Genomic DNA, 15691 nt, shown 5'->3' with positions numbered 1-15691 from the left:
TCCCTTTGACGGTGTATGGTATCTTCTTACGAAAGCTGTGACCCGCGTTCTAACCTCTATCTCTTCCTTACATAGAACGGACACGCTCGGAGCAGCACTCAAAAGCCGTCGAAAAAAGGCATCGTCTTTTTCTACCAGGATCTCTTCTGTCCAACAAAGTAAGTTTCTGAATTTCTTACGTTGACCATTATTATGCCAGTTTGGGCTATGTTGCATTAAGTTGTGCGAAAACTGTATGTGTAGTTAATTACGAATGCCTAGCTAATCAAGTTTTTAAAAATAACTGACTTTCCTTTACGTTAAAAAATAATGAGAGATATTCAGGTGAGAGGTGAAAGTAATCAAATGGCTGAAAACATGTTAGGTTAATTTTGTAAACCAATTGCATATATGGTTTAAAGATCTTAGAACCAGTTGAACCACCCTATCCCACCGGTTCTGTTTCACTCGGCCACCTTTTGCGACGAAATAATCAGCTTTCTAGATGAGAAATAAGTTCAGTGTAGACTGATGACTGTGCGTTTTTGCAGATATCGTGCTTTATGACTTTTCACATTCCAGAAAATACATCTTAAATAGTTTTCTAGTTAAGATAAGAACTGAATAACAAAAGTAGATTAAAAAGGTCTTGTGGTAAATATCTTTTAAGGGCAAGGTCTTAATTTTTCATAACATTTAAGGTTGAATCAACTTCTAGGTGGAAGCCACGACATGTGAAATTACGTAGCGAAAAATAAGACTGAGCAGACCGTACACGATTTTGCATTTATTTTTCCCAGTCAATTTGGCGGTATCCATCAAGATCATAACCACGGAGTGCGGGAGGGCAAACATTCTCCTCTTATGAGGATGCGATGTCCTCGATTGAGCTATCAGTCAGTATTAGCGTAACGGCAAGCCCTAATAGGGTGACTACACAGGCTGTTTTTTATTGTTGAGCTTTCTATAGTTCAACTACTAGCATGTGAATTATATGCTAGCGAGTAGTTCATCCCCACATTGCCTCTGTCACAACACACGATAACAAATTGTATCGTAGAACCACAAATCATTCGTTGAACTGCAAACCACGCTTTTTCAACGACCATCAATCTCGCAGTCTTGCATTCCCGGGCTTGCATTCCTATCTTTGCCTTTACAGTGTTTTGTTATGAAATGATTCAGGGCTGTGACCGACTTCAGTGGGCTGTTTTGTTTATTCAATTTTGGCCAGTGAAAAAGCTCAAATCGTTTAATTTTTTAAATGTGCACTACACTCTTGCCCACGAAATGGAACTTACGGCGCATTTCTGTCAGATCTACAGGAACATTCAACTCACTTTAAGATTAACAGCTGCTTATCGCACTTAACAGCAAGTTTCGTCAAGTGTAATTAACAGATTCGTCAAGATAATTTTGAACAAGGTAAACATTTTAATTTACGATTGCTAGAGCCATGGTTAAACTGTGTCTTTTATTAGGCCCATGGGAGTTTCGATGGATCCGCGATTGACAATTCAATTGCTTATATTATGATCGCAGCCCTTATTTTCACAGGCGCAAATCCCTGAACTTGTAACTATCTTTAATGACCTCTAAGATGCCTAGACTTGATTAAGGCAGTCGTGACCTCTTCCAAAGATTTTATTACAAATTGGCGCAATTAAGCACGGACGAGTGTTTTGTCATCACGAAATGCTAGCTTTGACGAGTAAGAACATCGACGGTGCTTCAATTTTTTTTTTTGCTCCTCTTTCCCGTCTTTTCAAAAGGATAGCGAGAAATCACGTCATTTATAGTTTTGAGGTAAATGAGAGCAACCAAAAGGCAACCTTTCGCTTTCTTCATCACTGACTTGATCACGATCCGAATGAGGTACGGCGGAGTTATTAGGGAGTTTAAGCACGCGCGCTTTTGAGACGCGGACGGCAACCGGAAATGAGATGTTTTCCCTTTTAACAATGTTTTCTTCCGGTTACCGTCCGCGTCTCAATAACGCGCATGCTCAAGCTCCCTGATATCGCACAACACGAACAAGATGGAATAATGGCACGCATCCATAGTAACGATGGTGCAAAATTGCTTATTTTTCAAATGACCGCTTCCGTCCTCGTTACGTAAACTCTAATTTATCTTATTGACGATGCACGTTAATGAAATAACACTCTCATTCTTCCCAGAAAATTGAGTTGACACACTCCATTCTGGCTGCCTTATGATGAACTAAAGTTACGTTAACACAGATGATTACATCGTTTATTTTGTCATTATGGAAATAATGCGGTTTCAACAGTAACCCGCATATTGCGACAAAAAGTAAGGTCACTGTCGTACGCAAGACTAGAGAGGCTACACCTAAAAATGCCGCGTCATCGGTTTTCCGACACCGGAACATTTTAGCCCATGTTAAAGCGAGTTCATACTTGGGTCCAAGTAGGCCATAAGTGAGACAGAAACTCAAGTTAGCCGACTTCATTTGATGTCTTACCGCCTTTTCGTCTTTTGATCTGCTCAAGTACGCATTCAAGGGTGATAGAACAAGACTTGGCATCATACTTCGGCATCTGTGAAGATACCTCGTTTCTAAAGTAAGGTACTTAAACTAAAATAAATGACCCATTCACATTCAAAGTAAAACTCTGACATATTAAAAGCATTGTAATATCCCCAGTGTGAACCTGCCTGTTGTTCTTCTTTGACCAGCCGCGTGACAAACAGAGAGTTCGTAAGTCACGGAAGCCACTTTCCTGTATACCTCTGCACACTCTTGAAAGGCAATTGAATTGGACAAGCAAATAAATGCTAACCTTTCCGGCGTGATTTCTGTATTTCTACCTTTGAGATTTTATTTAAACTAAACACGTGAAACAAAATAACGCTGTTTATCTTCTAATCACCTGTGTCATTACTGTAAGACGATCATTTTCCTAACGCTCAGAGAATGTTGTGTCGCGATTAGACCGATTAGCATTCGGAGATATACACTTCGCCTTCGGTAACTACATTATAGCTTTTAAGAAGACTTACAATACGAGAATTTCACTCATCATCGACGTCATTGATTTGAAAAATTATCCGAATTTGCTGGTGTTTTCTGTTTTTCAAGGTCTCGCAATTTATTAGAGATGTTATCTGTTAATCCACACACCACTCCAGAAACATCCATAACCCTCTTCAAATGTTCTCAGTTTTTAAGGCCGGATCGGGTTAAATAAGGTTAATGCGAGATTGTGCAAATTACCGGACAAATATTCTCTCACCTGTGATCTCGAGTGATTGCTTTCGTGATCGCGTGTAGGGCGTGGAAAGAATTTTCTCTCTCAGATTTTATGACAGACTTTTGAAGCCTTCTTCGATGGTGGGGAAATTGAGAAAAATACAAGAACCCAGCCGGTAGCCCTTACTGACACATAGCTGACGTATGTAATCTCCTAGCGACTTATCCACGACCCATTCTTCACAAAGGCATTATTTTTGAGCGATCCCTTGACTTCGTATTGGGTTGAATCCCAAGTGAATTTACACTACTTCACGAAGCTCTACTCAAAGTGCGATTTTTCACCAGTGATTAGTCAGAGGCGCAAGCTGTAAGAGGTACCTCTGCTGCAAAGTTTAGATATCCCAGAGTGTACAGAGGTTATTTTTGTGGTATGTTGTCGACAACAAATCATAGTTTTGTTTGTGTTAGTTTAATTGGCATCGTTTTAAACTAGGTACGCTTATGTTTGATAAGTTACTTTTGTTTTGTTTTGTATTACAGACTAGACAGTCGAATCATATCTGTTTTTCTCCCAACAGTCCTGAGTTTTAGACATTTTCAGTTGCGAGTATTAATTAACTTTCTAACTCTGCAGATGTGGTGAATGAAATGTTAAAAATAAGTCAGCTAGAGCCGTATATTTTAGAAGTACTGCCATGGAAGGAAATTCTGGCTAACCGCAAGGCTTTCCTCTGGTCCTCAGTTCCGCTCTCGTCTGCTATAATTCATTACATTGGACAAACCCTGTTTAACTGCCTGCAGACCAAGCTTTTAATTTTACAACTTCATATTTAATTTGCTTTATATTCGACCGTCTTAAAACTTAAAATAAAACTACCTGCTCGCTTCCCACTCAGGACCGGATGATCCCTATTTGTCTAAGAGTTTATAGAGTTGAGTCCAAATTGGACCTCAAGTTATTTTTCCCTATTTTTATCGCCTGTCTCAGAAGCCTGTTGCAATCTTACAATATCTCCTTGCTAACGTTACAACGAAATTTAGTCCGAAGATCTAGGACGCGAGAAAAGCGTGAAAAGCTCATGCTCCGACATTAAATGTTATTTTCTAGCTTTGTCGCAAGGTGACTCAAGTCAGGAAAGTGTTTTAAGGGTTGGGGAGAGAGGTTTTTATCCAGAGAAGAACCTCAGGTGATTATGAAAATGACCGCGCCCTGACACAGTGGTCGAAAATACGTGATATTTTTTCCTCATTAACCAACATTTGACTTAATTTGCGTTAATTTCTGATTTCAGTTTAAAGTGTCCCCAATTAGTGCTCCAGCGCTACAATAGAACGACTAGGCACTTAGATAAAGTTCCTTTCCTTTCCTTCCCTTTTTGAAGTGATCTGTCGTTTTTGATAATAAAACAAAGATTGATTTTCAAAATGGCTGCCCTGCGTATCATTGATAATTGAGGAAACAAGTGAAACGAAATAACGCTGTTTATTTTCTTATCACCTGTATCATTACTGTAAGACGATCATTTTCCTCACGCTCAGAGAATGTCGTGTCGCGATTAGACCGATTAGCATTCGCAGATATACACTTCGCCTTCGGTAACTACATTATGGCTTTTAAAAAGGAAACGTTCAGGGTGCCTCCCCCTGACCAATAAATGAGTTTTGATCATTAAGCATCGACTATTGTTTTATCTCCCTAAAATTGTCTTTTAATGTTCAGTTAATCCATCTCATGGACCGCTTCTCGGCTTATTCACACCGTCTTTTCTGATCAGATAAATCTTACAACATGCATACAGTATCAAATCGTCTTTTTGTACGAGCCCCATTTCGTTAAATGTAAAATGTTTATTATTTTAGTACATCAGAACAGAATTGCTCCTGAAATACTGCTACACCGAATAACCAGTTACCGCGAAATCTTTCAGTGTGCTTGTCGGATAGAGACAAGATCATTAAAAGAAATCGAAGACTATGAGTAGTTTGTTTACTGATATATCAGTATTATTTATCGCCTTAATGAATCACTGAACCCGTGTGGTGAGTCACAGAAAGTACGGTATATGTTTCTTCTGCGAGACGACAAGGAAAGGCAGTTTTCTCTCCTCGTTTCATGATTGTAAAACCCTGAGTATTTGTCCGACCAGAGACCAGTGCCAGTCAAGTATCTTTGTTGTAGACAGACATTTTTTGTGTTTTCCCTTTTTGTAATTTTGAAACATTTCATGGAATCGTGTCCCTTTTTACTTTTTACTTATTCTTCGTGTAACCTGTGCTTGTCTTGTGACCGCCTGTTTTGAATTTTGTCGTGTATTGACAGAAAATAACATCGTAATTCGAAATGACTACCAAATATCTATATCTATATCTATATACGTATATAACCGATTTTGATTTTTTTTTCATTTTGTAGTAATTTAAAATTTTCGGAAGTAGACGTAGCTTACTTTGTTATAAGGTTTGTCACAGTTCAGTTAAGTTGTTACAGGTTTGGCGACAAGTTTAATTCGAAAAAAATATTATTTCAGCCCACTTTGATTAGTTTTACTGGTTTCCCTTCATTAGACTTTCTGCCAGTCATTTTCCCACTTTTATAAAGTCTTTGATTTCTTTGATTTGTCTGGTCGCTAATGACCCATCTTTTATCATAACCCCAAATGAGATCACAGTACTGTCCTCTAAGATTGAAGAAAAACTATCAAGGTTTAAATAAATTCGTGTTGTCTGGAGACCCTATTGGTGGGAAAGAAGCCATTGGCTGTGGCAGGTATCTCAAATGTGACAGGGTTGTTTACAAACGGGGACATTTATCTTGGCCTCTCGGATAGTTCGTTAGTTCAGCCGGCGAAATCATTAATGATTGTGAAAGGCACAAGATCGATTGTCCACCAAAGCCAAACTTTCCTGTTATATCTGCTGGCTGCGTCTTATGTCGTTCATTACCCTGTTAATATCACATCTTTTCTTTCCATCTCTCAGACTAAAACTTGCCAGAGGCCAAAGATATAAACCGTAGACGCTTTGTGACCAATTTGAGTAGTATTAGGAGGGCAACATTGGTCAGAATATGGCGATAAATAATGCATCTATCGAAGGTAAGTTACCTTTTTGATTGCAACATAATCACATCTCTTGGCCTCAGTGAAAAATTCATTTTTCTATTTTTCTTCCCGCTTTTTAATTAATGTTCTGCAACAATTACACTTTTCAAAAAGAGCTTGGAAAATTAAATCGTCTCGCCGGGCCAAGCAACAGCAGAAGCCATTCGGGTACAGCTCCATCACTACAACCATTTGGTTTTATTGAGCAAAACTGATTCCGTCTTTATCGATCTGAGAGGACAAAACCTCAAGATTGTAAAATCACACACAGGATTTTAATCTTAATTTTTAAATTATTTTGTATTTTTTTCTCCGCCCAGGACTTCCTCTAATATTTAAGTTTAATTTGTAACAGACTGCTGTTTCTTTGACTTGTCGCTCAATATGCGTTATTGTTTCAAATATTAAGTACTATATTAAATTTTTAATTAAACTCGGTCATGTCAACAACAATTTATACACAAATTTGTCGAGTTGAGATTGAATTTCAGTTTTGCATTGTCGCGCTGTATAAAGGAAAAACACAAAACGAACAAAAAATGACAAATTCAATAAACTTCCCTCAAAAAGAAAGTTGTGACTAAATCAGAGCGTAGTTATCTTGATCCGTAGAATTTTATATAGTTTTTCCTGTTTCTTTTTCCTCGCCGAAATTCAAACGTGTCAACAGAATAGTTATTAGGCCTACGCAAAAGTGACAGCTTTTGCGCAATTCAAGGCTTATGAGGTTACTGTGTCAATTATTTCATGTAAAAAGCCATCAATAAAAGATCATGCATCAGCGGCACAAAGAGACAAAAATGAGATTTAACCTTTCTATTTCACAGACAAAAGAAAAAACTGAAACTTTCTTCGGTAATGTAATTTAAGCAGCCGCTTTCTTCGAAAAATTTCACACGCCTTATTTCAAATTTTTCAAATTGATTTTGGGATGTATTCATTACCTATAACGCACCCGGAAAAAACTCGCATGGCTTTCAGTGCACGTTTTGGCGAGAGATCAAACTCCATCCGTTTTTAATATCGTCAGAATTCTTATAGAAGGCGGTAAATAAACTTCATCCAATAGACAAAGCAGTCGCCAAATATTGCTTCCAAAACTAAACTGTGTAAAATTTTATGAGGCCCAAAAAAAGTTTTCAGTTTCCTTTTTTGGGCCTCATAAATTTTTTTTAAAGTTATTTCCCTTTGATCGGTTTTTTTCTCTCTAGAGGAAGTTTTGTGCTAATGTACCATTAAGGTTGACTAATAAAATTAATAACAGTATGTGTCTCACGTTTATACCTCATTTGTTTCTAACAGCCAGGATGAATCCCAGTGTTCTGCAAATATTCAGCTTGATAGTGAGGCAGTGCGGACAAAAACAATAGAAACACGTTGGAATGAATGTGAAAATATTTGCATATCATCCACTTTCCTTTTTGTTTGTCCTCTATTGTAGCCGTTAATTAATTGATATCTTCCTTTTTAATTCGTTTCGTCAAAGGAAACCCTAAAATATATAAAATTTGTATGGTATTCATTTCTGTAGACAAGATTGAAATCATAAGGAATCAGGCTTTTCATCCTGTGTCCCGTTTTATTATCTTTTCTTTCTCTCTATTTTTTGTAGCGTGCGCGCGGAACCGCGGTAACAAACTCATTACAGTGTACCAGGGACCCGTTTCTCGAAAGTCCCGAAAAGCCATATGTGAAATTGCCAACCGCTTGTTTTGGAAAGCCGATCTTTAACACGCTTTCAAGACACCAAAAAGAAAATTAACTGTGAAGTTTGACGAATTAAATGCTCTCGATTCTTGAGTTACAAAAGGAATTGTGACACCCGAAAATGGACCGTAAAGTTTCGGGACTTTCGAGAAACGGCCCCCAGGCCTTTCTCCTTTCTCCTGCCTTCTCCCAATGCAAAGGGCACGTCCCGTAATCCAGTTTGCCAGTCTAAAGCCCTGGCCAAACGCTCGCAACTCTTGCAACATTGTTGCATGATGTTGCGACATGTGTTGAGCGGGCTGGCCAAACGCACGCAACATTTTTTACCGCAACATGTCGATGTTTATGTGCCCCATGCCCCTGACTGAAGTGGACCAAGCGCGCATGCCCTAGTGCATAGTTGCATGAAACATGGCCAAACGAGTACATCATGCAACATCCAAAATGTTCACGAAAAAAATTGACCGTTTTCAAATTTGATCCAATATCATCCAACATATCGCAACAGGTTGGCCAAACGTACGCAACATGTTATGCCCAACAATGTTGCCAGTTGTTGCGTTGAAATGTTGCGAACGTTTTGATCAGACCTTAAAAGTCTGCTGTTTGGTTCACATTTCACAAGAAATTTAAGAGGACGAGGCCGGGGAGAGATAAACTAAGAATAAAGCCAGGATCCGAGCCAGGATTCGAGCCAGGATCCGAGCTAGGATCCGAGCCAGGATCCGAGCCAGGATCCGAGCCAGGATTCGAGCCAGGATCCGAGCTAGGATCCGAGCCAGGATTCGAGACCTAACCGAGACCTAACCGAGACCTAACCTAACCTAACCGAGACCTACCCTAACCCTAACTAGACCTAACTAGACTAGAACCAACCTAAATAGACCTAACCTAACCGATGCGAGACCTAACCTAACCGAGAGATTCGAGAATAAATAGCGGAGAAAGCTCATGTTAGCTCGAATCCTGGCTGGAATCCTGGCTCGGATCCTAGCTCGAATTCTGGCTCGGATCCTAGCTCGAATCCTGGCTCGAAGTTTAGGTATCCTCGGCCGAGGATTCAAGAATCGAATTTTCGAGAATTACGAAGCACGACAACAGCAACGCAAGTAAACACGTTGCTTCAAAAATTTGTGCTATCGCAAGTACTTTGTGATTTCTTCTTCTGGTTCCCGTTGTGTACGGTGTGAGAAATATCTAAGGCCTTGAATAAGGATTAGAAACTAGAATGAAGAAGATTTACCGCTGGATGCTTACGTTGTTACCAAACCCTCAATTAAATTTGGTCATTTCTCATTTTGTGTTCGGGAAGATGGACAAGATATATTTTTAAACTGACGCCGCGTGTGCAGAACGTTTGTCGGTTTTTGCCGTTAAAACGGTTCGTTCCGTGGCTTCGCCGTCGCCATAACCGCGTCAGTTGCTTAATGTGCCTTATAAAAGTCGTTCCCCGCCTGTAGAGTAAAAAAAGGGGCGGATCTTATCTCTGTGGCTAATGTAACCCGAAACTTTAATACTTTCTTCAAACAGGAGGTGACAACGCCACAGTTGCAACCGTCTCCATTTTGACTTCCCAGCGGAGCGAGACCGCGGTGTGGATGACACTAGCTTATGTGGTGACCTTTATCTTCGGTTTCTTCGGTAACATAAGCATTATCTATATTGTGGCTACACGCAAAAGGATGAAGAGCACATTCAACTTTCTCATAGTAAACATGGCCATTGGGGATTTGCTCGTTTCGTTATTCCTTATGCCGTCTGAGGTAAGTTGTTTTAGTTCTAAGGTCAAGGGTCAGGTCGTGAGACCCGACCACATTCAAGTGATGTCACGGCAGCCATATTAGGAAGCTTTAGCAACGACAACGGCGACGGCAACGTATATTGCAGATTTGTCAATTTCTTTGCCGTCGTCAGCAAAACAACAGCATGAAATGACCAAATTTGAGGTTTCAGAGATATCGTCAGCGCTTGAGGATAAATTTCTTTTTCTCCCCTAAACTGAGCTCCGTTCATACTACAACCGTGGACAAAACTCGTTAAGAAAACGTACAAAAACTAACAAAAAGCATTTTTTCACTATTTCTCCCTTGTGAATTCCACAGCAGTTACTTCTTCTCCCCCTTTCCCCTATCCAATGTTGATTTGACAAGTGTTCATTTCCAGGAAACAACATTAGGGAACTTAATAGGGAGCTTTAGCAACGATGACGGGAACGGCAACGAGAACGTCATGTAAAAACATAAATTCACGTTATTGCGATCACTTCGCGACTATTCCAAGCCTTTTAATATGACAAAGGTGTTTCAATCCCTCAGGAATGAAACCGTTACGAGCGGCGCTTAATTTAGGGGAGAAAAATGAAAATTTATCTCCAGGTGCTGACGTTCTCCATAACACTTCAAACTTGGTAATTTCACGTTGTTGCTTTGCTGACGACGGCAAAGAAATGGACAAAAATGAAAAACGCACGTGCAGGGCGTGCAAAGCTATTGTTTTTGCCCACTAAATATGCAAATTTGTGACGTTTTCGTTGCCGTCGCCGTTGTCGTTGCTAAAGCTCCCTAACTAAGCAACGACGACGGCGACGGCAACGAGAACGTCATCTCAAAAATAAATTCGCGTTATTGTAATCACTTCGTGACTAGTTCAACCTTTTTAATACGACTAGGGTGTGGTAGTTGTTCAAGAATAACACTGGTCGAAACGGCGCTTCATTTAGAGGAGAAAATGTATATGTATCCTCAAGTGCTGAGGTTCTTAATAAAACCTCAGATTTGGCTATTTCACGATGCTGTTTTGCTCACGATGGCAAAGAAATGAACAAAAGTGAAAAACGCACGTGCAGGGCGTGCAAAGCTATTAGGGACTTTAAGTGCTGCGCGTGCGGCACGCATTTTAGCACGTAAACGTGCGGTTCTCTGCACAACAACGACGTGAAACGACCACGTGAGCGTTCAAATGTGAATCTTTCATTCTCTATTTTTGCTCTGAAACCGCTCGTACTAATTTTTTTTAGGATACTTCGCCCACATTGTAGGACGCGAACGAGATGGCCAAACCGCGAGAAACTTACGATAGTGCAACGTTATATTTTGAGGTGACGTTTTCGTCGAAGTCGGCGTCGTAGATCTTAATCTCCCTTTTGTTTTTGTCCACTTAATATGCAAATATGTGGCGTTCTCGTTGCCGTCGCCGTTGTCGTTGCTTAAGTAGGGAGCTTTAGCAACGATGACGGGAACGGCAACGAGACCGTCATGTAAAAACATAAATTCACGTTATTGCGATCACTTCGCGACTATTCCAAGCCTTTTAATATGACAAACGTGTTTCAGTCCCTCAGGAATGAAACCTTTACGAGGGGAGAAAAATGAAATTTATCTCCAGGTCCTCAAACTTGGTAATTTCACGTTGTTGCTTTGCTGACGACGGTAAAAATGAAAAACGCACGCGCAGGGCGTGCAAAGCTATTGTTTTTGCCCACTAAATATGCAAATTTGTGACGTTCTCGTTGCCGTCGCCGTTGTCTTTGCTAAAGCTCCCTAGTTCCCTACTGAGACGGGGGAGGGGAGTCAAATTGTTTGCTTACAATTAAAAGCGCTTGGAAGGGTAATTTTCTTTAGAGTTTTGTCCACGATTGTAATTTCGTTCTTGAGGGATTGCCACACCTTTGTCACGTTAAAATCCTTGGAATAGTCGCGAAGTTATTACAATAACGCGAATTCACGTTTAACGGCGACGTTCTCGTTGCCGTTGCCGTCGCCGTTTCGAAAGCTGACGTTCTACATAAAACCTCAAATTTGGTCATTTCGCGTTGTTGTCTTGCCAACGATTGCAAAAAAATGGACAAAAAATTAAAAAAGCACGTACAGAGCGTGCAAAAGCTATTGTTTTTGCCTACCAATTATGCAAATTTCTGACGTTCTCGGATTTTTTAGCGCTCCTCCCCTCGCGCGCCACTCGCGCTTCGCGCTCGCCTCGCGTTCGCCTCTGTTTACGCAAAAAATCATGCCTGTTCTGCAGGCTAACGTTCTCGTTGCCGTCGCTGTCGTCGTTGCTAAAGCTCCCTATTGATACTGTGAAAATCAATTAACTCCGTGAAGAACTCAGCGTAGTTACTAAAACATGAACCCACCCAAAACCACCTACAACCACCAACAAAACCAGCCAAAACGACCCAAAACCATCCACAATATACCTTAAGACGACCGGTGTGTCTGATATTTGCGTACATGGCCGTCTGTGTTGCTGTTGCGTGACTGTCACGCTGATTTTGGGTGGTTTTAGCTGGTTCCATGTTTTAGGAAGTACGAAGAAGTCAGGCCGTGTAAGGGCCGATTTACACGGTACGATTTTTGTGGCATGCGTCAAGCTCACGACAGGCCTACGACATGACTTACGATTGTCGCAGCGTTTTAAAACATGTTTTAAAATGCTACGACATTTTTTCTGACGAACACAACAATCGTAAATTATGTCGTGGGCCTGTCGTAAGCCGTTGTCGCATGCAAAAATCGTTCCGTGTAAATCGGCCCGAAATCGGCCCTAAAATGTCCTTTTTGTGTACTTGTCAGTCCCTGGATTAAGACTGAGATACAGCTTAATTGTTATATGAGAAGTTATGAGAATTTTTTTCCTCTTAAAGCTCTTTGTTTAAGTAAGTCAGATGCAAAAAATGCCTCTGCATTTAGGTTGAGGTAAATGTACACCTTATTTAACGTCGGAAGTTCCTTTACCCTCTAGAGCGAGGGTATTCCCCCAGGAAGCCGATAGTGCGTCCATTTTACCTCCCTCTTTCCATCAGTACTCCGTTTTAAGGGTATTTAATGCTATCTGAAGCTATACAGAATGGAAAGAAGTCGAGGCAAAGATGTGAGGTTACTAAGAATCCAACTGGGGATCCCTCGCAAAGAAGGCCGCGCACTAACCAACCGTGCAATCCTTACTCTTATATTTATACCGATATGTGATCCTCTTTGTAGGTAAAATTTCTCTACCTTGGACAGACCTGGCTCTCAGGAGGTTTTGGTGCAGTCACTTGCAAGTTTGTCAATTTCGCCGGGGTCCTATCAATAGCTGCTTCCATAATCACGCTCGTATTTATCTCGTTGGATCGCTATTTCGCCATCCTTCATCCTTTTGCTCATGTTCCTGTTATTCGCAACACCAAACTGATCACCTGTGTCATTTGGATCTCTTCCTCGCTGTACTTCTCGTTGTATCTGGTGTTATTTGACAGCGTCCCTGCTGATAAAGGTGACAAATGGGTTTGCAGAATGGTTTGGACTTACTTGTCCAACAACCGCAAAACGCAGATCCAGATTGGGAGGGTCTATTTCATGATCACATTTGTGGTGCTTTATTTAATCCCACTGGCTGTTATAGCGGTGCTTTATATTCGCATTGGGCGCCACTTGTGGTCACGCAAGATTCCCGGTGAGTCTACGGCGCATCAGAAACGTCAAAACCAGACGTCAAAGCGTAAAGTGTTGCGCATGCTCATTATAGTCGTCTTGACATTTGCACTCTGTTGGTTGCCGACCCATATCATACATTTGATGGGTTACTATTACACGGACACTTTTAAAGAGCTTTTGAAAGTCGACCACTTGGAAACAAGTTTTTACTTTCTCTCGCATGCCAATAGCGCCATTAATCCCTGCCTGTACATCTTCCTCAATCAGAGATTTAATCACGAATTCAAAAACATTCTTCGAAGACTTTGTTGTCGTCCCCTGAAACAGGACGTTACTTCAGGCCAGTCTGTCTATCAGGCGCAGTCAGGTGAAGGCGCTTTACTCATGCGCACTCATAGCTCTTCTAGTTAGACTCATTTAGACCAACGCTCCAAAGAAAACTCCTGTCACTGGACAAAGAAAGAAGTCTTTCTGCCTCCAACACTGAACAGATATTCTACCCAGCAAAAGTGATCCCGTTAAATCCAATCCAGTCCATTGGAAAGAATTACGTGGCGCACAAACGCACAATTACTATATTTTTTAGTTTTGGAAGCACTGAAGGGATACCTGACAGGAATCCTCCATTTATGGATGACCAAAAAAAAACTGAAAGTGCTTATTTGACTTTGATCATCTTATCTCTTTTTCGTTGAACCGGGGATAGAGTTTTGAGCCAAACTGGCAATTTTGTATCGTTCTCCCTTGCAAACGCAGTTGAAAAGCGATTACAGGCCCACCTTTAACCGATAGGCATTGCGTGCCGTGGAACAATTTTCAAAATTCCACTAAAGCTGAAATTCCGATTTAATCCGATTGCTGCGATAAGCAATGCGAATTTCCATACTAAAAACAGACGAAAAGCCTTGAAAGTGTGCCTTTTAAGGTGGCTGGAACCAGTTTCACCACTTTTAGAGACCTTCTTATTAAATGGGTTATAACTACTATACTGTATCACGTAACAGCAATGTTACGGTACCACATCAAAGACCAATTATTGCTTAACAAAATGCGCTCACTATTTTTACGTAATAGCTTACTATGGCAACATGAAAGCTCTCCAAAAACACCCTATATTTCGTCTTTACTTGCTTAAATTTCAAAAATGAACTCGGTGAACCCCATTTTTTTAGAGTACTGAGAATAGTAATAAGCAAATTGAGATAGAACTATCAGCAAAGTTAAAAAAATTCTTGGGAGCCACTTCAGAGCTACCTTAAATTTTCGATAATTTAAGGTAGTGCAGTTAGTGTTATCTCAAATTGCTAATATTACTATTTTACAATAAAAAATGGGGGTCACCGAGTTCATGTTTAAGATATAAGCAAGTAAAGACGGTATGGTATCATAACATTTTTTTTACGTGATACAGTTTTGTAGTGACAACCATTCTAAAAAAAAGGTCCTAAAAAGTAGTGAAACTGGTTCCAGCCACCTTAAGTCGTTTTGTTTCCTGTAACAAAATTAATTTTATGACGCGTACATTGACTTTAAATGGTCACAGTAACGCTTTATGGCAAAAGCAGGGTGTCGATTTTAATGAACAGCATGGTTAATCAACAGAGATGGCTGAACCAATGAGTCGAGAATTGCGTTATCCAATGATCAATATTTAAAAATGAAAAAAGGCTCAAAGAAGAATACTGAAACAGAAAATTACAAATTTTCCATAAACTTGCCAAGTGGTCTAACTGTCGCTACATTTTTCTTGAGGAATTTTAGCTAGGGAATAGTTATGACACGCTTTGGCTGGGCTTTTCGTCCTTGATTACTGGTTTGTTGTCGTTTCTATTTCTATTCCCCGGCCGTTCCTTCCCAATATCGAATCGGGGTACAAATACGGGAAGGTGTGCGAAGCAAACGAAGACGGAAGGAAATAAATACGTGAAGTATCATATAAATAAAACAAGCGCTATCTACAACGTAAGTTACCAATACAATCACTTTTCCATGTGACACCGGCACCGCGGCAGTTAAACCACTGAAACTGCTGCTATCCTACTCACGTTCCGGCAGAATTCGCCATCTCGTTTAGAGTGGACTTAAGAATCATGGGATATTAATCATGGAGAAACCCGCTGAATTACATCACCACTGACTCTAATGCTTTTTCTTAAGGTTCCGAAGAAAATGCACGGGGCGTTATAGAAAATCCTCTAAATGAGCGCTTTCACAAATCAACTGTGTTAAGAGGTCGAAGTTACACATTTCACAGCAATCAAACATGACAA

General features: G+C 40.3%; 1 protein-coding gene across 2 annotated transcripts; it reads left to right on the top strand.

The window, feature by feature from the left end:
• The first annotated feature begins 25 nt into the window (after window positions 1–25).
• On the top strand, window positions 26–15483 carry LOC138022046 (substance-P receptor-like). Of its 2 annotated transcripts, XM_068869068.1 has the most exons (4): window positions 26–158; window positions 6179–6294; window positions 9538–9770; window positions 12987–15483. In XM_068869068.1, the coding sequence occupies exons 2-4, from the start codon at window positions 6267–6269 to the stop codon at window positions 13830–13832; spliced, it is 1107 nt and encodes a 368-aa protein (XP_068725169.1). In that variant the 5' UTR covers window positions 26–158; window positions 6179–6266; the 3' UTR covers window positions 13833–15483. The 2 variants fall into 2 exon arrangements, with proteins under 2 accessions (XP_068725169.1, XP_068725170.1); XM_068869069.1 differs by lacking the exon at window positions 26–158 and having other exon boundaries at window positions 6037–6294.
• Window positions 15484–15691: the final 208 nt, after the last annotated feature.

This window comes from Montipora capricornis, chromosome 10 (assembly GCF_036669925.1).
Source record: "Montipora capricornis isolate CH-2021 chromosome 10, ASM3666992v2, whole genome shotgun sequence".
Lineage (NCBI taxonomy): Eukaryota > Metazoa > Cnidaria > Anthozoa > Scleractinia > Acroporidae > Montipora > Montipora capricornis.
Note: the sequence above shows the minus strand (reverse complement) of the source record. Positions and strands in the feature narration are given on the sequence as shown.